This window comes from Bolinopsis microptera, chromosome 4 (assembly GCF_026151205.1).
Source record: "Bolinopsis microptera isolate Bmic1 chromosome 4, MBARI_Bmic_1.0, whole genome shotgun sequence".
NCBI lineage: Eukaryota > Metazoa > Ctenophora > Tentaculata > Lobata > Bolinopsidae > Bolinopsis > Bolinopsis microptera.
The window spans coordinates 14,058,757-14,083,020 of NC_087075.1; the positions used below are offsets into that span (position 1 = coordinate 14,058,757).

The following is a 24,264-nucleotide window of genomic DNA, read 5'->3' on the forward strand; positions in this document are numbered from 1 at the left end:
ATATGAGATTTTGGTTGTCTTTTCTAGATTTTGTTTAATTTATTTTTATAATTTATCATGTAAAATTAAAATATAAAACTTCTACCATATTACTATTTTCTGACAGAAGGTAAAAGGAGAACAATTCCATGGTATATAATATTTATGACATGGTAATCCAAAACAATCAGTCACTTCATTTCAGGATATGTCAGTATTTTCTTAATACATACTCCCTTTGTTACCCACTAACCACTACCCAAGTAACCACTAACTCGCTACAATAAATTGCTGTATAAATTTGATTTATTTACTACATTTAATTATTTAATTATTTATTCTGATTTACTACTGTAGCACAGAATGAAGATAACATGAAGATAAAATGGCGACTGAAGAGCTGACATCCCTGAAGTTTGTAGCTCCGAAAAGAAAAGAAGTAAACCCAGATGAGCTAACAATCGTCCAGGCTACCCAGGTTTGTAACCATCGTTACAAGAAGTCACGTGGTATTTTACCAAATCACGTGGTTTCTAAAGAAGTCACGTGGTTCTAAAGAAGTCACGTGGTTTTCGAAATCACGTGATAGCAAGCTAACACGTGACCACGCCACCTCAGAATGGAGTACTAAACAGGGTAAAACACCTGATAGAGGTAGAAGAGTATGATCCCAATGAGCCTGACTCTCAGGAGGTACCATTACTTCACTGGGCTGCTATCAACAATAGAATAGAGGTTTGTTTTTGGAACTGTTCTAACTTTCATCCTCACTCCGTCACTTTATTGAGCTTACACTTAACTTTTGAGACTTTTTTAATTGTTAGAATCTTTCTTAAAGATTGAACTAACAATTAATGTTTATCAAACCAACCTAATTGTGCATTTCCCTGGCTCACTGCTCAGGCTTGTGGAAAATCGTATACCTTAGGTTTTCTCTGTTCAAATACTGTGTATTTACAGATCGCTAAGTATTTGATTGACCGTGGATCTCGCGTATCTGCTATCGGTGGAGTACTGAAAGAAAACGCTGTACATTGGGCAACGAGGTTAGTCATAGTGTAAAGTTTACAGTTTACACCCTTTAAACTGTAAACTATAATAGGTAATGAATTAGCTTGGAGTAAACGCAAATTAGTTGCACTTTCAAGTTTTATAGAGGTATTATCTTATTATTGTAAATGCTTCCAAGTTACCATATAGGTGGAGACTTGAGGCCACTTGAGCTTCACCTTTACACTGTTGACTTAACGTTTCGGACCATGAAAATTGAACTCTCAACTTATCTTGCTTACGAACAAATTATTGATGATTTTGTTTTTGCCTGTCTCATACTACAATATTATATGCATCTGATAAATAATCGCACGTGACCACCCACGTGATAACCCACGTGACAACCCACGTGACAACCCACTTGACTTGACTTGACAACCCACGTGATAACCCACATTTCCCCCACTTGTTAATCACGTGACTATTAACCCTCTCTCCTCCAGACAAGGTCACATGTCCATGATAGTCCTGCTGATAAGGTCAGGAGGGGACTACAGACTACACAACAGAGACGGTTATACTCCCCTCCACATTGCCGCCCAGTTCCAGATGACCAGTATTTGTGCGTATTATCTTGCTCTGGGAATTGTGAGTGATTTATAATTGATTTATAATTGGTTTATAATTGGTTTATAATTGGTTTATAATTTGTTTATAATTGGTTTACAATTGGTTTATAATTGGTTTATAATTGGTGTATAATTGGTTTATAATTGGTTTATAATTGGTTTATAATTGGTTTATAATTGGTTTATAATTGGTTTATAATTGGTTTATAATTGGTTTATAATTGGTTTATAATTGGTTTATGAGTGTCTGCTGATTGGTTAACATCGTGAGATATAGATTTATATTACATAATATATTATATTTTTTATTCAAAGTCCTTAGAAAGTTAGAAGGGCACTCTATTAAGTGTTTCGACTGATTTGAATGTCCTGCACAGCATATTTAAGCTTCTTTAAACTATTTTTTATTCTTATTGTATTGATGTGTAAATTTGATTATAATTCCAGGATTGTGACGTGACAAATAACGCGGGTAAGACACCCCTGATGGTGGCTATCACTAAACTTAACGTTACAGACCCCAGTAGACTGCTGGTCAACATGGGAGCTTCTCTGTCCAAATCAGATGCAGATGGGAACACTGGTATGTGTTTTTATTAATTGATTAATTAATTGACACTTTCAATCAGCTAGTTTTCATTTCGTGGCGAATGAATTATTTAGTTTTATTGGTTTAATGAATATTCTGTATTCTGTTTAGAATATTTTAGAAGATACAGTTCCATGATTCGATAGGAGTATGGGGAAGAAAACTGTTGTATCATGGTTATTAAAATACTGGCAAGTCTTTATTTGATTCGGATTTCGTTTCTGTTACGATGGAGGGTTAAAAAGAGGTTTTCTATACTGCAGCTTGAGGACGATCCTCAATAAGCTCAGGCGTATATGATAACATTTGGGCAAAGAAGAAACTGAAAACCTCTGAAGAAAGCAACAAAATCGTAAAATTGAAATAATGATTAAGACAAGCTACGGGTATATGCCTCACAGAATGGCCAAAAAAAAGGAAGGTCTCTCAAAATCACAAAACACACTTTATTCCAGTTTTTATCTCATAAGAAGCTAAGTTGACAGTCATATTTTTCTTCCTGGGGGTTGATTTAATCTCATAACCATTTTTTCTTTGAGAAAAATTGGCCGGAAAATCTTCCTCCAAAAAAACATGCCTCACAGAATGGCCAAATCTGAATTTCTAAAATTTTTTGATGGAGATACTTTTTAAATTTCTATCACCACACGTTGTTAGAAAACCTATTAAGGAATGGGGTAATAACCTAAAACTCACGAAAAAACTGAGCTGTGAAAAATTATTTCACAAAAAAGAAAAAATGCCTCACAAAATGGCAAAAAAAAAATGAAAACGAGAAAATTTTATTTTTCTAAAACCTTTGGCTCTTGTTTCAGGCATGCTGCTGGTATGAATATGCCTTGTTAACACCCCCATATAGGTGAAATTTCTTAGAACTGAATAAAAAGGGCATAATTTCCTACACCAAAAATGGCCATTTTGTGTGGCGTTGTTCATATTCCCTGATTTCATGATTTATAACCTTCATTCGGCTGTAAAAACACTCCATCTGGGGTGTTATTGTATGATAAATAGCTTGTGAATACTTTAGACTTATTGTTTCATTGAATAAAAGGAGTTTTAAATTTTGGCCATTTTGTGAGGCATATTTTGGCCATTTTGTGAGGCGTTTAGCCATTTTAGCATTTTTTTTCTTCCTATATTGAACAATGTTCGTTTTGTTTGATGAATACTATTCTTTAAACATCTTCTGTCATACTGTTGCCAGAAGTTCTCACCAAAATGCAAACTTAGTTCAAAAATTTGAAAACAAATTTTGGCCATTTTGTGAGGCGTGTAGCCATTTTAGCATTTTTTTCTTCCTATACTGAACAATGTTCGTTTTGTTTGATGAATACTATTCTTTAAACATCTTCTGTCATACTGGTGCCAGAAGTTCTCACCAAAATGTAAACTTAGTTCAAAAATTTGAAAACAAATTTTCAGTGCTCAAAATTTCTACATAAACAGTCATATTTATGCCAGAAAATGTGGTCCTAGTTGATGATTTCACCACAGAAGTGTTGCCAGAAGACTTTTGTTTCATATGGTATCCACAAAACCTACCAGTCTTATATAAAAATTAGTTACAAAAACATTTACAAATTTGGCCATTCTGTGAGGCTAGCCATTCTGTGAGGCATTTACCCGTACGTAATTAAACTGGATATAAAAAACAAACACCAAACACTCCCAATCATCTTCAAGAATGTAGTCCTGTATACACCCAACGTATGCCTTGTCCAGAGGCAGGCTTTCATTCTGTGGGCTATTTAGGTCCAGCCTCTCTAAAAATTTGAATTTAAAACAAAAAATGTTATTTTTTAAATTCAATTCATTAACCCACTTATTCTCAACAGTTCTTCCAGGCCCGGTAGCTCAGGTCTGTTCCATGGGTGAGACTAGTTGCGCAGGAGCCTGATCCAGAATTTGCGCCGGTCTCCTTAAAATGGGCTGCACCATTGTGTTCCTTCGGACGGGAACTTCCCCCAAACTTGAGACTCTTTCTGCTACCGAGAGTGCTACATACTCCGAGTTAGTTGATAGACGTTGAACCCGACCTCTGGTAGAGTGTGGAGGTTCAGCTGGAACATATTCAGGCTCTACCTGAACATCGTCAACAGGGACAGGAGTATAATTCACGGCACCTGTGTTGAAGTAAGTCCTTTGGTGACCTGATCCTCCCGATGATGAATGCATGGAATGCTGACCCACAGAACTTTGTCGTCCGAATCCTTGAGCTCTTCTTACAACAGTAGGGTTGAGAACCAGTTTGATACCAACCTTTGAATTCCTTAGGGCCTCATCAGAGACAGTCCAAGCGTAGCAGTAATCGGCTGGATCTTGGATGTCATCAATGGTTTGGTAGTCATGGTCTGCTTCCGAATTTTCGTCAATATATGAGAACACATTGGTTGCAGCTGCTATCTGCCTCTCGTATAAAACTGGAACTGGAGGAACGGGGATTTTAGGAACTGGATCTATTTGGGACCCTTCTGGTTCAGATCGCTGGAACTGTAGAATTCCTCTGCGCTTTCTCCAGACAGCAATGGTTATGAGGACTAGTGCAGATAATACTGCAGCGCCCATGATGGAACTGATGACTGCGATACTCGGACCGGTTATACCTTTAGTTTTAGGAGGGGAGCATGACTCCTCAGTGCAGGGTACCTTTGTCTCTGGTGGAAATGTTCCTTCATCTTCTCCTTTATTTGTGTTTATTGTTATTATAAACGTTTTTTGGCATTCTCGAATATGAGAGTCAAAGTTATTGTTCCTGATTGTACAGATAACCATTCCTGGTTGAGATGTGTCGTTTATTAACAACTTTCTTGTTGTTTTAAATTCATAGTTCCCTTTATATGAAGTTTCAGAGTCGGATCTTCTTTTCATCAATTGGAATTGTTCCCCTTGGGTCTCCCACTCAGCTGTCATATCAGGTGCCCCATAACCAATACACGTCAGCAAACGTTCCTCACCTTGCCTGACGAATAGTGTTTCTATACATAAGTTGTTGTTTGCTGTCAATGACTCCTTTGAATTTGACCTATGAAAAAGATCAGGCTCGCAGACAATGCCTGGAACGGAAGAAGAGCAGAAATTGAACATGCTTGCCCCGAATGTTTTGAAAATCTTTGGAATTTTCAAGTTTTCCTTCCAATTTTCAGATCTGTCATGATAAAAGTGGTAGAAAATATTCTTGTTTTCAAGAATATTTCCAAAGATCTTGATCATGTATATGTTTTCAGCCATTTCGTCGCTGAAAATATTGTCATTACATTATCTAAGTGGTTCATTTTACAGAGTTTCTAGGCATTCATGTATCAGGATTTAAAATGTGAACCTGTTCTATGTAAGTAAATAATAAAGGAGATTATAAAGGAGATTATATTGGATATTATAAGGGAGATTATGAAGGAGATTATAAAGGAGTTAAACCAACCTCCCAAGCAGTTGAAGGGTAAGTTTAGAATTTTCTGTTACATTCAGATTAAACCCTTCCTTTCCAAATGATTCCTTTCCAATCCTGCTGGACAGGAACATCTTATTTCTGGTAAACTCTATCCTTATCACAGCATCATAATCTTCCACACCACGGAGCCCGTTTCCTTTACTATCACCTTCGATCTCCTCGTGGTTGATAAGGAATTCCAAGACACCTTCATTAGGGATCTGCTCACTTGTCACTGTAAAAATCCCGTTAAAGACAGTAGGACGGTTGAGGGCTATTAGTCCTGTTTTGGAAAGTTGGCTTTGGTCCAAGATTGGCTCACAGAATAGCTCGGATGCGGTACAATACACACTAGAAATGATCCAGAAAAGAATTGAGAACACCATTTTGCAAGATTAATTTTAGTTTTTAAGATCAGGTTTGAAAAGCAAAAGAAAATGTCCAGGATGAAAATTAGACTGCAATAAGGTTTACGTCACAGAAATTTGATATAGAATTGCTGCTTTCTACTCTTAGTAAGAATACGGGTTGAGACTTGACTTCAGCTTTGGTTGTTATCAGTAAAATCTTAGGAAATAATTAAGGACACTTAGCGGGAGTTCGTATTACATAAAATAACAAATAGTAGCTCCGGATCACACTACTATATTACAAAATACCCATTATGAGAAGAAAAGGAGGAAAAACTAAAATGATGTAACTATAATTATAGTATAATATAGTGAGTTCCAAAGCTCTTACGTTAGGAGACATTTATCTGAAATATTTGTGCTGGTTTTTATCTATAATTAATAGATCGGCATTCTGAGGTGACATTTGAGACAGCTAGAATTGATCAATCAGCTTCCAGCATTGACCCATTTAATCCCAAAATAGCTGTCACATGTCAAAATAATTTTTTTTCTCATCAGAAATCAGAATCCGTACCTATCCAGCAATAAATTTGAGACACAGGAATTTGAAAAACAGGAACATTTTCTTTTAAAGTTTAAACAAATAATATTCAAAATTATAAAATGTTAGCGTATTACGTTACAGAACATTACGAAAATATTGTATCTAAAAGAATTAACTAAATATCACCATAGCACAGTTTAACAAAGTCTTGATAATCATCCAAGAAAAAATTTCAATCAAACAAAATTTTATAAATTTTCGCTTAATTAAAATCTTTGTCAATTTTGTTATTAGGTTTATGCACAAAGCCCTTGCTATTGCTAGTCTTCTGAAGAGATTGACTTTGCAGTGCCTAACAGATCATTCTCACTTGCTCCCTTCTCAACGACTCAGTGTCTTTCTGAGTGTCTTTCTGAGTGTCTTTCTGAGTGTCTTTCTGAGTGTCTTCCTTCTCAGCTTAACTTAACCTGATCAATATTGACGTGTAAATTTTGAATTAATAGTTGGATATTTTCTTCCTGTGCAAGAACAAACGATGGTCAATTAGATATTAATGACTACCTGTTGATAGCTTGCAGAATTCTTCAGCACAACAATCTGAATACTTAGATAGTGATAACTTAATGTAACATGACTTACTTTTGAAACAGCTTCAGGAATATCTCCTTGTTCTCTTTTCCTTGCATTATCTTTTCTCACATCAGGGATGTTTACATGGGAAATTAGTTATAATACGTATGAATTGAATCTAATTCAGTTGATATTTCCTAGAAAGTAACTAAGTAGTTAGTAAGTTAAAGGATATTATTTGAACAATTCACCCCTAACCACGTCCCTTAGGTTACGTGTGAATAGTTCTCATGTCTCATCAAATATTTTACTGCTAAAATATCAAGAGTGCAAACAGTGAGATTAAGAGAAAAAAATCAAACTTCCAATTAAAAGAAAATATCAAAAACTGACCTAGTTTATTACACGAAGGTGGTTCCCCCGGAGCGAGCAGACCATCTTCACAAGTAACAGTCCTTTCGCCTACGTTAAGGTGACTTCTCGGGCAGCTGAAAGTAACACTGGTACCTTCATTTACTGGCAGTGGAGGTTCCATGGTAACTGCAGCCCAGTTCTTTTACTCAGCCAAGCTGGAGCAGCGGGCTGAAATTATTTTTTAAATAAAATAAATTCTGTATTTATTGCATATTTTTGCATATTTATTGCATTACGCATATAATTCCAATGACATCAGATAATTTTCATTACTTTTGATAAGTCACATCCTCTAGTCTCTAGGTATCATTGAGTTTAAAACATCTTTCATACGAGAATATACAATATTGAATTGAATAGTAACCTTTTTTGCCGAATATAGCGATTTCGGCCACCGTAACGGTTTTTCCACTGGTACTAATATCTGTTAGTTTGACCACATCACCGTATTGACATCCGGTCTTCGGAGGAAAGGACTGATCACCAGGGGGTACATTCTTATAATCCACTGTGAGCTGGAATCTGGCACATTTTTCAGAGTCTTTCTCATCTTGAAATTCGCATTCACTGCAGTTCTCTTCAGAGCAAGTCCATTTGAACTGGTTAGTTTCACTATTCGGGTTAAACTCGATTACATACTCAACACAGTAGATATCTTTTAGTGTTATTTCCATCCACAGTTCACCGTCCTTGCCAGGAGTTCTTTGTGCTATAGCTTGAGTGCTTAGATACCGATCTACAGCCAGGCCTGCATGTGTAGGTGTAGTGCCATCTTTAGACACCGCATTTCTGGATTGTTTTATGCCGTATGGGATTGCTTCATTATCCGCTCTGATCCTCTGCACTGCTCCATCACAGGAGGGAAGTGGACAGGCTAAGAACAAGAGAGCTGTGTACTGTAACATTATATTGACATTGTCGAAGATTCTGTAGGACGAAACAATGGTTATCAGTGATCAGTGTTAATTAAAAAGGAGGTTCAGAGTGGCTCTAGGGAACATCTACTGATGAAGTAGCTATCAAGAGAGCCATTCCAGTGGCGCAGGTGGCTCACGTGTCACATAGCCAACAGAAAAGAAACATGATGAATAGTTCTTACAGCACTAGGGTATCAGCCCCTACTTTTGTTTCTGGACGTGAAGGTGGTAATGATTTCACCAACTTAAATCCGAATGGAAGGTTGGCGGATGATGAGCCTAATCAATAGCCCTTGACTACTGCATGAGACAAGCCTTAAGCAAGCATCCTGAAATAGGATTTACCATTAAGCCTTATCGGAGTAGGAGAGTCAAGGCGGAGAAGATAACAGACACTGGTTTTGCAGATGACATTGCTCTGATAGCAGATACTGCAAAGGAGGCAGAGATGCTGATGCTAGAGGTAGAAAGAGTTGCTGCTACAGTGGGACTTAAAATGAATGAAGGGAAAACCAAATTCATTACTCAGAACATCGAGAACCCTGATACCATCAAGTCCCTGGGTAACAACACAATAGAGCACGTGGAAGACTTTACCTATCTTGGTTCTAGAATCAGAGACAGTGAGAGTGATATCAGAGTTAGGAAAGGAAGAGCATGGGGAGCATGCCACACTCTCAAAAAACTTTGGAAATCTAACCTTAGAAAGTCTATCAAGACCAGAGTGTTCACAGCACTAGTCGAGTCGGTGCTTTTATACGGTTCTGAGACTTGGACTATGACGAAAAGGCTGGAGAAGATGGTTGATGGTTGCTATACACGAATGTTAAGAATGGCCCTTAACATCAATCAATATCGAGACCATGTCAGCAACCACAGTCTGTACGGTGATCTTCCTAAAGTCAGCTCCAAGATAACCCAACGAAGGCTCAGACTTGCAGGTCATGCTCACCGACATCCGGAGCTGACACTGAACAAACTGATCCTCTGGAAGCCGAGTCATGGGCATACTAACAGGGGGCGACCTTACCTAACACTACTAGATAACCTAAAAGCAGATACTGGGCTGAAATCAGTAGATGAGATAGCTAGACTGATGGAGGACAGAAAGCTGTGGAGAACTGTTGTCAATGGATCTCGGGAATACTACCCGCCTTAAGTCAAGTAAGTCAGAGTGGCTGTTTGACTATGAGCGAAATATTTGAAAGTTTTTGAAATAACTTTCTAATTCCAGCTGCTGACTAGATTAAGCACTGGATTGAGTAATATAACCGAGGTAACCGAGGTACAAAAACAAGCATGGTTTTACTAAAGAATTAGGCTACGTTTATTGAGCGTAGAAACCCTAAACTCAATAAAACCTAGTTTTCTACCAAGACTTCCGTTCTTGATATTATGATATTATAACCAACTAGTTTCTGATCTCTAAGAAAAAGGGTGGACTGGCATTATATAGTGTTGAAAATGGGGTGTTTAGGAAATAGTGAGTGTGAGACCAGATCATAGCCAAGCACACGACAATTTGAACATCAGGATTAGAGCGAGTACTCAAAGATGGCAAGATCCCAAGTATGCTGGTAGACTCAACTATACAAGTATAACTATATATTATGTGGAACACATTTGTAGGTACCACCCGTATTCACACTCAGGACTGAGTTCAGTCATTTTCCGATACAAGAATGGGGACGGGTTCTATAAACAAAAAAAAACAAACAACACATATATTATGTGGGAATTGGGAAGATAAATAACGGGGGCATTATCGCACCTCTCTCAATACCATTAGTGACAGTGTAAAATCCATTATATCGTGGCAGCGGCTCCAGAGAGCTAATAAAATATGGTCAGTATTAACCGTGTTATTATAATATGTAGAGGCCCTAAAGGGGTCTGTGTTATAAAGGTAAGGATCCTGCCGGCCATTGTTCAATAGACTATCCTAAGAGATGAGGTAAGCGGGGGGGGGGGGGGGGGGGGGGGGGGGGGGGGGGTAAGCGCCCATTAGCTGTGCTCGGGAGAGTTCACAACAATCCCACATCAGCATAGCATTGTACCTAACATCAAGAGCTCCCAGCCAGACTCCACCTGCTTGTGTTGTGTTAAAATGGTGAGAGTATAATTTTATGTAGTCTAGTGCATTATGTAGATTAAGAGCTCTCAACCAGAGCCTTAGAGCCTACCCTTATGGTTATTAATCTTTACCTTGATGTCATAGCTGAGAAGGGGGCAGGTCACAAAATACATAAAAGCTCAATTGTGTTCTGTTAAAATGGAGAGATTGGGACTTTTCACATGTTATGTACGCCAGACTAGGGGGAGGGAGTTGGAAAAGCTTTTTGTAAGAGGGAAACATTGATCTCATGATCTGTGAAGAAGTTTAAAACTTTCTGGATGTGTGTAGATATTCACGAGTCTCACACAAACAACTAAATATCCTGATTCCTGGTGTTAGAAGACATATCACCACGATGTGATAACAGTCTCTGAGGAAATCTGGAGAAAATTGTCAAACTGAATACAACTATGAGATTTTGTTAATTACGAGCGAGAATCCTGCCAAATAAACTACTACGAAAGTATGAACTGTTCAATCCTAACCACATCCCTCGATAGGTTAGGAGAAAACAGTTCTTACATGATCTTATCAAACGTTAAGTGCTACTTAACAACGATAAACTGACCTATTTTAAGACATGTTGGAGGATCCTCGCTCTTCTCCAGTCTAAGCAGTCCATCCTGGCAGGTACCCGTCTGACTCCCTTCCTTGAGGTACCTTCTCGGGCAGCTGAAGGTAACACTGGTACCTTCATTTACTGGCAGTGGAGGTTCCATGGTAACTGCAGTCCAGGTAGCTGACAGGCAACGGGCTGGAAATATCACGTGTTATTTTAATGTCGCTGAAAGATATTTTATCTTTTTAAGTGTCATTAGCCAATAGTACGGATTGGATCACCCCTCTAAAAATAGTTAGTTATACGCCTGAATGACTGGGTATCTATCTTTTTAAAATATAATGGAAATCAGCAAGATTCCTTAACCTTTAGTTGCAATAACAGCGATTTCAAACACAATGAAATAATCTTTATTGCCTCCAGTTTTCTCAAGTTGCACCCGGTTCCCATGCTTGCACCCAGAATAAGACGGTAGTGTCTCTGGAAGAACACCCTCAACATAAACCTTGAGCTCAAAAGCATCACAATTGTCTCCTTCGCAGTCACCACAGTTCTCTTGCGAACAGGTCCATTTGAATTGAACAGTTTCATCTCTTTCATATTCTATAACCTGCCGAACACAATAGATCTGGTCAAGTGAGACTTTCAGCCATATTCTTTTGTCTGTTCCAGGCTTTACTTTGGCGGATGTGGTAAATTCCTTATCAATAGCAAGGGGGCCACCTCTACCATCTCCTACCAGAGACAGTTCCGCAGCGACCAGGGTTGCTTCTCCAGCAAGGGGGCCACCTCTACCATCTCCTACCAGAGACAGTTCCGCAGCGTCCAGGGTTGCTTCTCCAGCAAGGGGGCCACCTCTACCATCTCCTTCCAGAGACAGTTCCGCAGCGTCCAGGGTTGCTTCTCCAGCAAGGGGGCCACCTCTACCATCTCCTACCAGAGACAGTTCCGCAGCGTCCAGGGTTGCTTCTCCAGCAAGGGGGCCACCTCTACCATCTCCTACCAGAGACAGTTCCGCAGCGTCCAGGGTTGCTTCTCCAGCAAGGGGGCCACCTCTACCATCTCCTACCAGAGACAGTTCCGCAGCGACCAGGGTTGCTTCTCCAGCAAGGGGGCCACCTCTACCATCTCCTACCAGAGACAGTTCCGTAGCGTCCAGGGTTGCTTCTCCAGCAAGGGGGCCACCTCTACCATCTCCTACCAAAGACAGTTCCGCAGCGACCAGGGTTGCTTCTCCAGCAAGGGGGCCACTTCTACCATCTCCTACCAGAGACAGTTCCGCAGCGTCCAGGGTTGCTTCTCCAGCAAGGGGGCCACCTCTACCATCTCCTACCAGAGACAGTTCCGCAGCGTCCAGGGTTGCTTCTCCAGCAAGGGGGCCACCTCTACCATCTCCTACCAGAGACAGTTCCGCAGCGTCCAGGGTTGCTTCTCCAGCAAGGGGGCCACCTCTACCATCTCTACCAGAGACAGTTCCGCAGCGTCCAGGGTTGCTTCTCCAGCAAGGGGGCCACCTCTACCATCTCCTACCAGAGACAGTTCCGCAGCGTCCAGGGTTGCTTCTCCAGCAAGGGGGCCACCTCTACCATCTCCTACCAGAGACAGTTCCGCAGCGTCCAGGGTTGCTTCTCCAGCAAGGGGGCCACCTCTACCATCTCCTACCAGAGACAGTTCCGCAGCGACCAGGGTTGCTTCTCCAGCAAGGGGGCCACCTCTACCATCTCCTACCAGAGACAGTTCCGCAGCGTCCAGGGTTGCTTCTCCAGCAAGGGGGCCACCTCTACCATCTCCTACCAGAGACAGTTCCGCAGCGTCCAGGGTTGCTTCTCCAGCAAGGGGGCCACCTCTACCATCTCCTTCCAGAGACAGTTCCGCAGCGACCAGGGTTGCTTCTCCAGCAAGGGGGCCACCTCTACCATCTCCTACCAGAGACAGTTCCGCAGCGTCCAGGGTTGCTTCTCCAGCAAGGGGGCCACCTCTACCATCTCCTACCAGAGACAGTTCCGCAGCGTCCAGGGTTGCTTCTCCAGCAAGGGGGCCACCTCTACCATCTCCTACCAGAGACAGTTCCGCAGCGTCCAGGGTTGCTTCTCCAGTTTCTGAAATGAGAGTAAATTTGTCGAGAATTGTACATGCTGATATTAACTGGTAGCTAAAGTAACTACCGATTTAATTACTCTTCATTACCCTGATCGGTATTAGCGAGACTGATCATAAATTCAAATATCTCTTATTGGCTGAATGTTTGTACAGTAGAACCCTGATTTACCGGGCACCGATTTACTGCAAACCCTGATTTACCGCGGCTATTTCCTTTCTCCCAAACTCCGCGGTAAATCGGGGTATTACTGTTATTGTAACATGATGCAGGTTCTTATGAAAATTGAAACAGTCATGACTTTGTAATTGTCAGCATTAGGTGGATCTATAATAAGTGCCGATATTAGTTAATTAAACAGAAAAGTTGATCGATTAACAACTTTTATTAAACACTAAAGTTTATTAAACTCGTAAGTTAATTAAACAAAAGTCGAGAATAATTAAAAAGTAATGAAGCCTAAGAAAGGCACGATAAAGTCCATTTATAAAAACATTAATAATTACCAAGAGACTGGGACGAGGTTAATTGTCGGATTAATAAGAACAACACCAACATTTGTACTTCTACGTCATAATCTTTTACACTATAAAAAACATCGTTAGGGTTAATGCTATTAATAAATGATTATAAAAAACGTTGTTAATGTTGTTAATGAATGATTATAATGGATGGATTCTGGTTGAAATCGTTATTAAACTAACTAACCATTAAACAATAATATAATTCGTATCGTAGAAGTATCGATAATTTTGCAGAGGTATACAAAGTATAGACTTATAGTTCCATAGTCCATACTCTACCAGAGGAGGTACATTGTGCTCGTAAAGGCAAAGTATGCTGTTTTTTATACCTATTTACACATCCTTTTTCCTAATGATATACTTCATTATGTAAATCTAATAGAGTGAGCTTGAGATTAGAGGATTAGTAACCTCACTCTATTGAATATGCATTAGATTCACTCTGATTTAGTCTGTGTCCAGGTTGCAGTTTTACATAATTGAGAATTAAGTTAAAAACTCCGGATATTACCAAGGAAACCCAGACCTACTTGAGTTGGATCTGCATACCAAAGTGGTTCTAACAGACGGTTTATTGAAGCTGCTAGATATGCTGGAATGTGGTAGAATGTGGTGGAAGATTTACAAAATCTAGTTGTGAAATGATCGATATTATAGGGTTTATTGGCAGTGATCCAACACAACACGTGTGTAACTAGGTTTATTTCAGCGTTACATTTGGCAGCAATCCAAAACAACACGTGTGTAACTAGGTTTATTTCAGCGTTACATTTGGCAGTGATCCAAAACAATACATGTGTAACTAGGTTTATTTCAGCGTTACATTTGGCAGCAATCCAACACAACACGTGTGTAACTATATTTATTTCAGCGTTACATTTGGCAGCGATCCAACACAATACATGTGTAACTAGGTTTATTTCAGCGTTACATTTGGCAGCAATCCAAAACAACACGTGTGTAACTAGGTTTATTTCAGCGTTACATTTGGTAGCAATCCAAAACAACACGTGTGTAACTAGGTTTATTTCAGCGTTACATTTGGCAGCAATCCAAAACAACACGTGTGTAACTAGGTTTATTTCAGCGTTACATTTGGCAGCGATCCAACACAATACATGTGTAACTTGATTTATTTCAGCGTTACATTTGGCAGCGATCCAACACAATACATGTGTAACTAGATTTATTTCAGCGTTACATTTGGCAGCGATCCAACACAATACATGTGTAACTATATTTATTTCAGCGTTACATTTGGCAGCGATCCAACACAATACATGTGTAACTAGATTTATTTCAGCGTTACATTTGGCAGCGATCCAACACAATACATGAGTAACTATATTTATTTCAGCGTTACATTTGGCAGCGATCCAACACAATACATGTGTAACGAACCAGCTGTTAGATGGTGGAGCTGATTTACACGCGTTTAACAATGATGGAGACACTCCGCTTCAGATAGCAGGTTTGCTTAACTTCTTTAAAAGCTAAATAAAGTAAACCTTGTGTGTCGCTTCGTCCCCAATCACCTAACGATCCTCTGGTGCAATAATCAGTTTTCGTACAAAACGTACTATTTTTTAAACAGCCACACCCCATCAGAACGCAACCAAGACAATTGCATCCTCCGACTAATGAAAGAGCGAGCAAAGCACAATAAAACCCACGAGCTGCTTACTAAGAAACTGCCCCCAGTCGCTCTGACCGCCTACCCTGCTATTGGGATTGGTCTTATCGGATATATCATAACATGTGACCTTCCTTATCTGCTACCAGTCGTTTATATTGCTATGATCATCCTGATCCAGGTTCGTAAATTTACAAATTTATAACTTTTGTTTGAACAGAGATAAGACGATTGTTAAAGAGATAAGACGATTTTTTGGAATGAGAATTATCATCTGTCTTATCAACCCCGCTTTCTTAAGGATGAAAAGATCCAATATTGTGAGCATAATGTTTTTAGCCAGTTTTACTGCTTTACAGCTTTATGACGTATTAAAAAATCCGAAATATTTAAAATATCCAATTTCTCCAAAATATTCAAAATATCCAACCTCCCAGATATTGCTACTGAAAGTTTGTCTAACAAAGCACGCAGACAACCCCCTACCTCTGGGGATATATTTCGGGCTCCTCTTCTGGAACTACGTTACCCTCTACTACCAACTGTCTGAGTATTACTTCGACATATTTTCTGGGTTATTCTTTCTGGTGGTCGCCTTTATTCACATCAGGTTTGCTTAATTTATATTCATTATTGAAATTGGTTATGAGGTCATTGAGATGTGATCAAGTAACATACTATATCAAATCTTCTTTCTTTTGATCAAGGTGTGATAATTAATTGATTCATAAGACGTAATAAATTGGAGCCATTAACATCATTAAGCTATTAAGATAAGCTAAATGCTAATACTAATATGCTAATGATAAGCTAATTATATGCTAATTATATGCTAATATATAATCAATCCCTACCAGGAGTTTTATAAGGGTGTGGTCAGGTGACCCGGGTTACCTTGGAAAGGATTTTGATAAGAAAAGACGTGAGATTCTCTCAATGGCTGAGTCAGGTATGTTGTGTACTACTAATTTGTTAATCCTCACTTACGCCAAATAAACACTTAATAAACTGAATTGATAATTAATTATTTACTTATATTATGATTATTTATTATTAAACCCCATATTTCAGGAACGTTTGAATTGTCCCGGTTCTGTACGACGTGTGTGGTAAAGCGGCCGGTCCGCAGCAAACACTGTGCTGTTTGTGACAAGTGTGTTGCTAGGTTCGATCATCACTGTCCTTTTGTGGGTAACTGTATAGGTTAGTTCACGTAATTATCGTTCATAATTAGTTATTAGTCCAGTTAATTATGTAAGTTTGTGCGTATTAAGCAGAATAAATAACTCTTAAAAATGTGACTCTCTTTTTACGAGACTCGAGAGGTCGGTTTACGGCTACAATAACTTTTGGTCTTCGAATTGTTTTTAGAATGAGTACTTTTGTTTTTGAGTGCGCCTCAATTTGAAATAATGTGCCCCAAATGGAAGAATGGTCAATCATGTGTTTAAAAGAGGCATTTTACAACCGGACAATGAATTTTGAAGTTAAATTTTTGGTATTTCTTATACACCGTTTTATCTTGGTTCATTGAGACATACGTTTATGTCTGTCTGTTATACATCTTTTTAATCCTTTTTAATTCGTCTCTTAACTCGTGACTGACGGACCATTAATGGTAATTAACTAATTAATTAGGGTAATTATTTAATTGTCTGCAGGACTACGTAATCACAAGTGGTTTATCCTATATCTGATAACGATATGTATTCAGATCCTCATCTTTATTCTCGCCGCCTACAACTGTGAGTATTATCTTGGATTTACCAATTCATAGCTGGAGCCTGTAGATTACTATTAGATACATTTATATTTTCTTAATTATTAATCGTTAGCGTTGTATCTCCCTAATAATTAAAAAGTTAATTTACATTCAAACTTAACATCAATTACTGATAAATCAAAATTTTAGAACATATTACATAATCCCCGGTTCACGTTAGACCGTTATACAATCTAAACCGGGGGTTCCAATTAGTAACCATTTCTCACCCCCGCCCCCCTCTAAACCAACCCCCTCCACACCAGTTTACTCGGAGACATGTTTGTAACCATTTCTCACCCCCCCCCCTCTAAACCAACCCGCCTCCACACCAGTTTACTCGGAGACATGTTACTTCTCACCCCCCCCCGGCCCCCCCCCCCCTCCCCTCTAAACCAACCACACCAGTTTACTCGGAGACATGTTACTTCTCACCCCCCCCCCCCCCCCGGCCCCCCCCCCCCCCCCCCCTCCCCTCTAAACCAACCACACCAGTTTACTCGGAGACATGTTACTTCTCACCCCCCCGGCCCCCCCCCCCCCTCCCCTCTAAACCAACCACACCAGTTTACTCGGAGACATGTTACTTCTCACCCCCCCGGCCCCCCCCCCCCTCCCCTCTAAACCAACCACACCAGTTTACTCGGAGACATGTTTGTAACCATTTCTCACCCCCCCCCCCCTCTAAACCAACCCGCCTCCACACCAGTTTACTCGGAGACATGTTACTTCTCACCCCCCCCCCCCCCCCCCCCCCCCCCCCCGGCCCCCCCCCCCTCCCCTCTAAACCAACCACACCAGTTTACTCGGAGACATGTTACGTGACCCAGGACAGTTGGGCGGGTGCCATGTGGGTGATGGTGTCGTGTAGTCCCTGGTTAACCTACCTCACCTCCTTCGCTCTTCTCGTTCTTTTCTGGGTCACGTGCCTCCTCATCATGCAGCTCAATCAGGTGAGATGTGACGTCATTATTGGTCATGACGTCATTATTGGTCGTGACGTCATCATGCAGCTCAATCAGGTGAGATGTGACGTCATTATTGGTTGTGACGTCATTATTGGTTGTGACGTCATCATACAGCTCAATTAGGTGAGATGTGACGTCATTATTGGTCGTGACGTCATCACGCAGCTAAATCAGGTGAGATGTGACGTCATTATTGGTATTGACGTCATTAATGGTTGTGACATTATTATTGGTCGTGATTTGGCTTTGCTGGTTTTAAAAGCTTAAGAGGTTTGGGAAGAGAGATGTTGCAATCTTGGCACCCATTTCAAGCGATTTTTAAAATGCGGAAAAATATTGGTCACCATAAAATGGTTATTGACACGTGTAACAGATCTATATTTACATCAGAAATAAGTACGAAATTGAACCCAAAATAACACACTAATTCAGATAATCCTGATGGGTGTAACTACAAACGAGTTTTACAACGTGGCCCGATACAACTACCTGCAAAGTGATTGTGTGGGAAGTGACCAGATATCCTCACCATTCACGTGAGTCCTTTCTTCTTCCTTTCTTCTTTCTTTCTCCTTCTATTCGTCTTTCTATCTTCTTCCTTTCTTCTTCTTTTCTTACTTCCTTCTTCCTATCTTCTTCCTCTCTTCTTCCTTTCTTCTTCCTTTCTTCTTCTTTTATTCTTCTTTTCTTCTTCCTTCCTTCTTCCCTTCTTCTTCCTTTCTCCTTATTTTCTCCTTCCTTTCTCTTTCCTCTCTTCTTCCTTTATCCTTTCTTTCTCCTTCCTCTCTTCTTCCTTTCTTCTTTCGTTCTTTTTTCTTTCTTTAAGTTTGATAGATGACACTTATTCACCGAATAATAACCTCATGTTTCAGGTTTGGATGGAAGCAGAACTTCTCTAATTTCATCGAGTACCAACTCCCGGGACTACCACCACCACATCGTCACGACTGGATGACAATCTACTCTTGGAGCGGGTCTAACCCTCCCCCTCCCGCCACCCTCAAAACTGCTGCCAGTTCTGTTTCCAAGTTAAAGCGATCAAACAGTCTTAGTAATATCGTGTGACGCACTGACAGGTGGATAACCGTGACGTCGTCACATATTATGTTGGTGACGTCATAACATTTGTTGGTGACGTCATCACATATGTTGGTGACGTCATCACATATGTTGGTGACGTCATCACATATGTTGGTGACGTCATCACATATGTTGGTGAATTGGTGATGTCATCAGGAATTATTTAATATCCAACCTGAACAATCATGCAGAGATGAAAGGATCTCTCGTGACTGATCGTGAGCAATATCCGTTAAGGCATGTGCCTGATTTGACATTTATGTTTGTTTTGTACTTTGAGTTTTTTCCGTATATTTATCAGAATGGTGGGAGTGGTGTCAAGCCAAGAATGTTATTGGAATGTTTGATCGATTTCTCGTTAAGTTTTAAAGCAGATTTAAACTTAATGGAGCTTAAATACTTTAAATACAATGTATGCTACCATTATTAGTAATAATATATAGTTTGTTAAAAGTTTGTTATTCACACCTCGAACTTGTAGTGAGGCATGTTGATCGGAACGGCAGAAAATTTTGTCTTGTTCCTGCACTTTAAGTAAGAGCAACAGTTTAGTAGCAACAGTTTAGTAGCTGAACCGGTTGAAGCACGTGTACAGCTTCTTTTATTATCATGACAAGGCGACTCTAAAGCTCTAAGTTAATCACCCTCGTGTGCCCTTAATTTAATTAATAACCCTGTCCGTTTGCCTCCTGCGACTGACTCTGAATTCAAAATTGCCCAGCTTTGTGAGTCTAGTCTATGGCTCGCTTTCACTTTCAGTTTTCTCCATTGTGAGAGAAAATTAAAACGAACGCGCGCAGAGTGCATGACGCACTTGTATTGGTAAATATTCATAACACTGTTACAGTATGGAACAAACCAAATTTTTCTATTAAATATATATATTTTTTATCCGTTAAATTCGAAATCTTGTTGCATTTTCCATTGATTTCAATGCAGTTGGTGAGATTGTGGGTTTGGATTTTCAGGGAAGTAAAAAATAAAACAATAACATAAACACAGCAGACATATCGTCGAGTATTATTTTCAATTGTATTTATGATGATGTAAGGGGTCGTTCACATATTACGTAATCAGCTGAGGGGGGGGGGGTTTCCAAATGATTACGCTAGTGTAATTTTGACACAATAGCTATGTGTAAAACTGATTACGGAGGGGGGGGGGGGGGTAAAAATGTTCCAAAAAGTGATTACGTAATAATATGTGAACGACCCCTAATGACGCGGACGTCAGAAAATTGTTATTATATTTGAAGTTTTTGTCATGCTACCCCCTTCAGATGTATGTTTAAACAAAGTTGAATGAAAGACTATACTTTTTTGGAACTATAGAATTCAAAATGATCCGTGACACATTCCAAACTTCAGCCAATCAGAGGACAGGAATTTGCAAAGTTAAAGTTGCTAACTTTTATTCTATTCGGCCCAAAACAAGACTTTTTGGGATAGCTCAAAATCTTCATTGTCCCAAATGTTGTTCCTGGGGGAAACCCTATTTTTACGAGACAAAATTTTGCCATAAACCGGAGGTCGCTATCTATTCTACTTTCGGAATTAATATACCCTAGCAGGTAGCGTTTCCTGGGAGTGTATCTTAGTCCAATATTTTGATAATGATGTATGGTGTGACTGTGATCACCTAATGAATCCAGAATCCATATGAATATATGAGCAAATGTTGAAGTAGATTTGAATGTCACACGAAAAGAGCTGTCAAAAGAGTTTTTTAAGCAAACAGACAAGTGGTACTGGTTACCAGCGTTTCTGAAAACATTTTATTTCAAAAACTATTTCGTTAGAATACTTTTTAGTACAACTAACTGAAATATCTTACTTATAATTCAGAGAATTCTTTCTGTCTGTCTGTACCACCGCCCACGGGCAAATTAGGTAAACAGATAGAACTATAGAAGTTGCATAGTAACCATGGTAACGAGGGTTATTACACACACGTGCACAGATTGTTGGAATGGCATTTTGATCGTTTTTGTTGTTATTACGTTGTGTTCAGTGCGAGCTACATCTTAATCAGTTAATCGGTTGTAACTTCGGTTGTGATGGATATTTTTTGATTCGATAAAAACTGACTACCAAAGAAATAGAAAACTACTATCTTCATCCCTGTTACCACGGGCTTTCTAGTCTTCTTAATTATAATTCGAAAGATTATCTTTGTATGTCTGTACGACCGCCCACGTGCAAATTTGATGAGAAATAGGAAGTTGCATAGTAACTTAGTAACCATAGTAACGGTGTTGAACGCGCACGTGCAAAGATTTCGAGCGACATTTTGATCGTTTTTGTTGTGATTACGTTGTGTTCAGTGCGATTTTAATTGACTGTATCTTCGGTTCATGTGACGGATATTTTTTGATGCGATAAGAAGATAAAAATTGACTACCAAAGAATAGTATAAGCTTCCTCCCTGTGACCACGGGCTTTCTAGTCTCTATTATAATTCAAAAGATTATGTTTGTATGTACGACAACCCACGTGCAAATCAGATGAGAAATAGGATTATAGGAAGTTGCATAGTAACCATTAATAGACACTAACCATGGTAACGGTGTTGAACGCGCACGTGCAATGATTGTTGTTACGACATTTTGATCGGTTTTGTGGTAATTTTACGTTGTGTTTAGGGCAAGCTACATTATGATCGGCTGTGTCTTCGGTTGTGACGTATATTTTTTGAGTTAACGGGCTGCGATTAATTAAAAGAAGGGGATTTACCTCAACAAACACTCAAACAGATCCAATTTTTACGATGGACTACGTCAGTGACTCGTGTTCAGGAGGAAAGTTTATCTATAAGTGATAAGTATAACTATTGTAGCGCGATGCGTTACTTCTCACTGGCTAGATCGGCGAGATGCGCTACTGTGCCGCGCCGAGCTGCCATGAATTGACATCGTCAATTAAGTATAACTATAACTATAACGCGTGCAGGTTAGTTCATCATAAATCTGGACAGAAGATAGAGTAATTTAAAATCTTGCAGCGCAAGTGTTATATTGGGACTCCAACTCCAAGCTGCAATTTCTTTGAAGTTGGAGTCTGTCAGTGTCAATTGGATATTTGCCAAATCTTAACTTCTTCAGTAAGAATATTATGCGGCGAAGTTTCTAATAATCAGATATGAATATGAATATGATTATTATTATATTACCTGGCACGCCAGTCCCAATGCGCAACACTCTTTTCGACGCGAGCTTCTCGTATTAAGTGTTAGTGACTGTGAGAAGAGCGAGTAATATAATAACTATTAGACTAGCAAGCTAGGTAAATTATTATTTTAAGCTAATCGACTCACATTAAACATATCGGTATCCAAATTCAGCATTAAGTTTAATCAACAATCATCACCAATTCATTGATCGTATGATCTGCAACCCGATGGGTCAATTAAATGCTCGGCATCGGTCAATTGATTATAATCCGTTTTTCAATACATAAACTACTAGTAGTCTAGTAAGCTAGTAGTAGTAGTACTCATAGTCACGTCCATAGTCATACTTTTTTGACACTTGATACTGAATGTTAGTGTTAGTGCAAGTGTTACTCAACTGTCAACGATCTCGAATATTCGGCGGATAAAGTCAAAGAGGTTGCATGTTAACGGGTGATACTCTTAAAATATCTGTTCCATATATTTGATATTGGACTTGACCATTGTTAATGATCTGGCCCGGCGCGCGCTACTTCGTAGCACTTGCCATCGGGCAACATTTCGAGAAGAAAGCGGCGCCGCGCGCGCTACTTCGAAGAAATTTAGACGAGTAACATCCGTCAAATATTGGACCGTCGACGAGTCCAACTCGGCGCGCGTCCTGGTAGGTTGTAAACCTACAAGTACAAGGTTGCATGGAGCTGTCGATCCAGTATTAGAGTATTTATAGTAACGATACAATTATTATTGAATATTCACCGCAGATGATAAATTTTGTGTGACTAAAATATTATCCTAAACGTTGACCTCGGCTCAATAATCGTTATGAAAATTGAATGATAATTTGTATCTGCAAAATGTCATTGATTGGTCTGAAAGAAATAATATGGCCCTTCACAAAAACAAATTTGAGTACATGTGTCTCAAATTCAACCACCAATATGTACTATCTGAGCTTCCATTTGTGGTTGAACATTATCAATACTCGGTTTCCAAAGACACTACACTTGAGCCAATATATCAGCTCAGGGATTTAAGGGTCATAGTGTCAATTGATCTTTCTTAGTCCCCTCACATACGAGCCATTGCAGATAAAGCTCGCCAAAAAGCATCATGGGTTCTCAGTTTATTTCACACACGATCTCACTCCATCATGCTGACGCTATACAAATCAATGGTTCGAAGTCTGATTGAATATTGCTGTCCATTATTATATGGCATCCCTCAAAAATCAGCGATATCCAAGAACTGGAAAGTGTACAGCTGAAAGCATTCACCGCCAGAATAACAGGAATGCGCGATCTCCACTACTGGGATCGCCTGGTCTATCTATCTCTGATGTCTCTTCAACGAAGGCGGGAGCGATTCATCATTCTCCATATGTGGAAAATCCTCCACGGAAAGACCAGCAATGATTTGAACGTTCTATTTGTTTCACGCCCAAGGCTTGGAAACCTTGCGTCCTTGCAGTAATTCCATCAAAACGCAGAACCAGTTCAACAGCAAACCTCACCTTGTTTGACAACTCATTTGCATTTCAGGGACCTAAATTGTGGAATGCAATCCCCCACCATATGAATGTCATTCAAGATCTAGAGCACTTCAAATATAAGCTCACAAAGTTCATGTTGTCTCTCCGATCCCTGATAAGCCGCCGATCAGGGGATATACTCCTCCAAATACGAACTCTCTGCTGTGCTGGCGCAACGAGCGAGACTTTACTTCGCTATGGGCACAAGAGGAGTGCTGGCCCCGTCAAGTTTTGACGAAACTCAACATAGGTAGGTCAATATGCATGTACGTACTACGTATGATTCTTTTGATCTAAGCCAAACTTTTCGAAAAAAAAACACTCCATGAAAAATACTAGCTTCCCAATTTTACTCCGCGTTGGATTCGAGAAGGTAAAACAAAAACGTTGAGCAGTGAAGAAATTTG

The 24,264-nt window shown here is 39.6% G+C and overlaps 2 protein-coding genes across 3 annotated transcripts; one reads left to right on the plus strand and one right to left on the minus strand.

The window, feature by feature from the left end:
* Window positions 1-334: 334 nt before the first annotated feature.
* LOC134814013 (palmitoyltransferase ZDHHC17-like) lies at window positions 335-20,214 on the plus strand. Of its 2 annotated transcripts, none has more exons than XM_063821974.1 (14): window positions 335-457; window positions 598-714; window positions 940-1,025; window positions 1,476-1,620; window positions 2,049-2,184; window positions 15,073-15,186; window positions 15,324-15,529; window positions 15,786-15,958; window positions 16,206-16,297; window positions 16,420-16,551; window positions 17,010-17,093; window positions 17,912-18,132; window positions 18,511-18,614; window positions 18,951-20,214. In XM_063821974.1, exons 1-14 carry the CDS (start codon window positions 365-367, stop codon window positions 19,141-19,143), a joined length of 1,896 nt encoding a protein of 631 aa, XP_063678044.1. In that variant the 5' UTR covers window positions 335-364; the 3' UTR covers window positions 19,144-20,214. The 2 variants fall into 2 exon arrangements, with proteins under 2 accessions (XP_063678044.1, XP_063678045.1); XM_063821975.1 differs by having other exon boundaries at window positions 17,912-18,063.
* On the minus strand, window positions 10,620-12,814 carry LOC134814318 (uncharacterized). The gene is made up of 5 exons (XM_063822413.1): window positions 12,756-12,814; window positions 11,460-12,586; window positions 11,103-11,288; window positions 10,846-10,914; window positions 10,620-10,636 (listed from the first exon to the last, which is right to left on the minus strand). Exons 1-5 carry the CDS (start codon window positions 12,812-12,814, stop codon window positions 10,620-10,622), a joined length of 1,458 nt encoding a protein of 485 aa, XP_063678483.1.
* Window positions 20,215-24,264: the final 4,050 nt, after the last annotated feature.

Excerpts from the sequence above, each read along its gene's own strand:
- LOC134814013 (XM_063821974.1), top strand. The coding sequence starts at position 365 with ATGGCGACTGAAGAGCTGACATCCCTGAAGTTTGTAGCTCCGAAAAGA. Across the intron at positions 715-939 it reads CTATCAACAATAGAATAGAG|ATCGCTAAGTATTTGATTGA; the intron begins GTTTGTTTTTGG and ends GTGTATTTACAG. Across the intron at positions 1,026-1,475 it reads GCTGTACATTGGGCAACGAG|ACAAGGTCACATGTCCATGA; the intron begins GTTAGTCATAGT and ends TCTCTCCTCCAG.
- LOC134814318 (XM_063822413.1), bottom strand. The coding sequence starts at position 12,814 with ATGGTAGAGGTGGCCCCCTTGCTGGAGAAGCAACCCTGGTCGCTGCGG. Across the intron at positions 11,289-11,459 it reads CGCTGTTATTGCAACTAAAG|CCCGTTGCCTGTCAGCTACC; the intron begins GTTAAGGAATCT and ends TGATATTTCCAG. Across the intron at positions 10,915-11,102 it reads TCCAACATGTCTTAAAATAG|ATTTCCTCAGAGACTGTTAT; the intron begins GTCAGTTTATCG and ends AATTTTCTCCAG.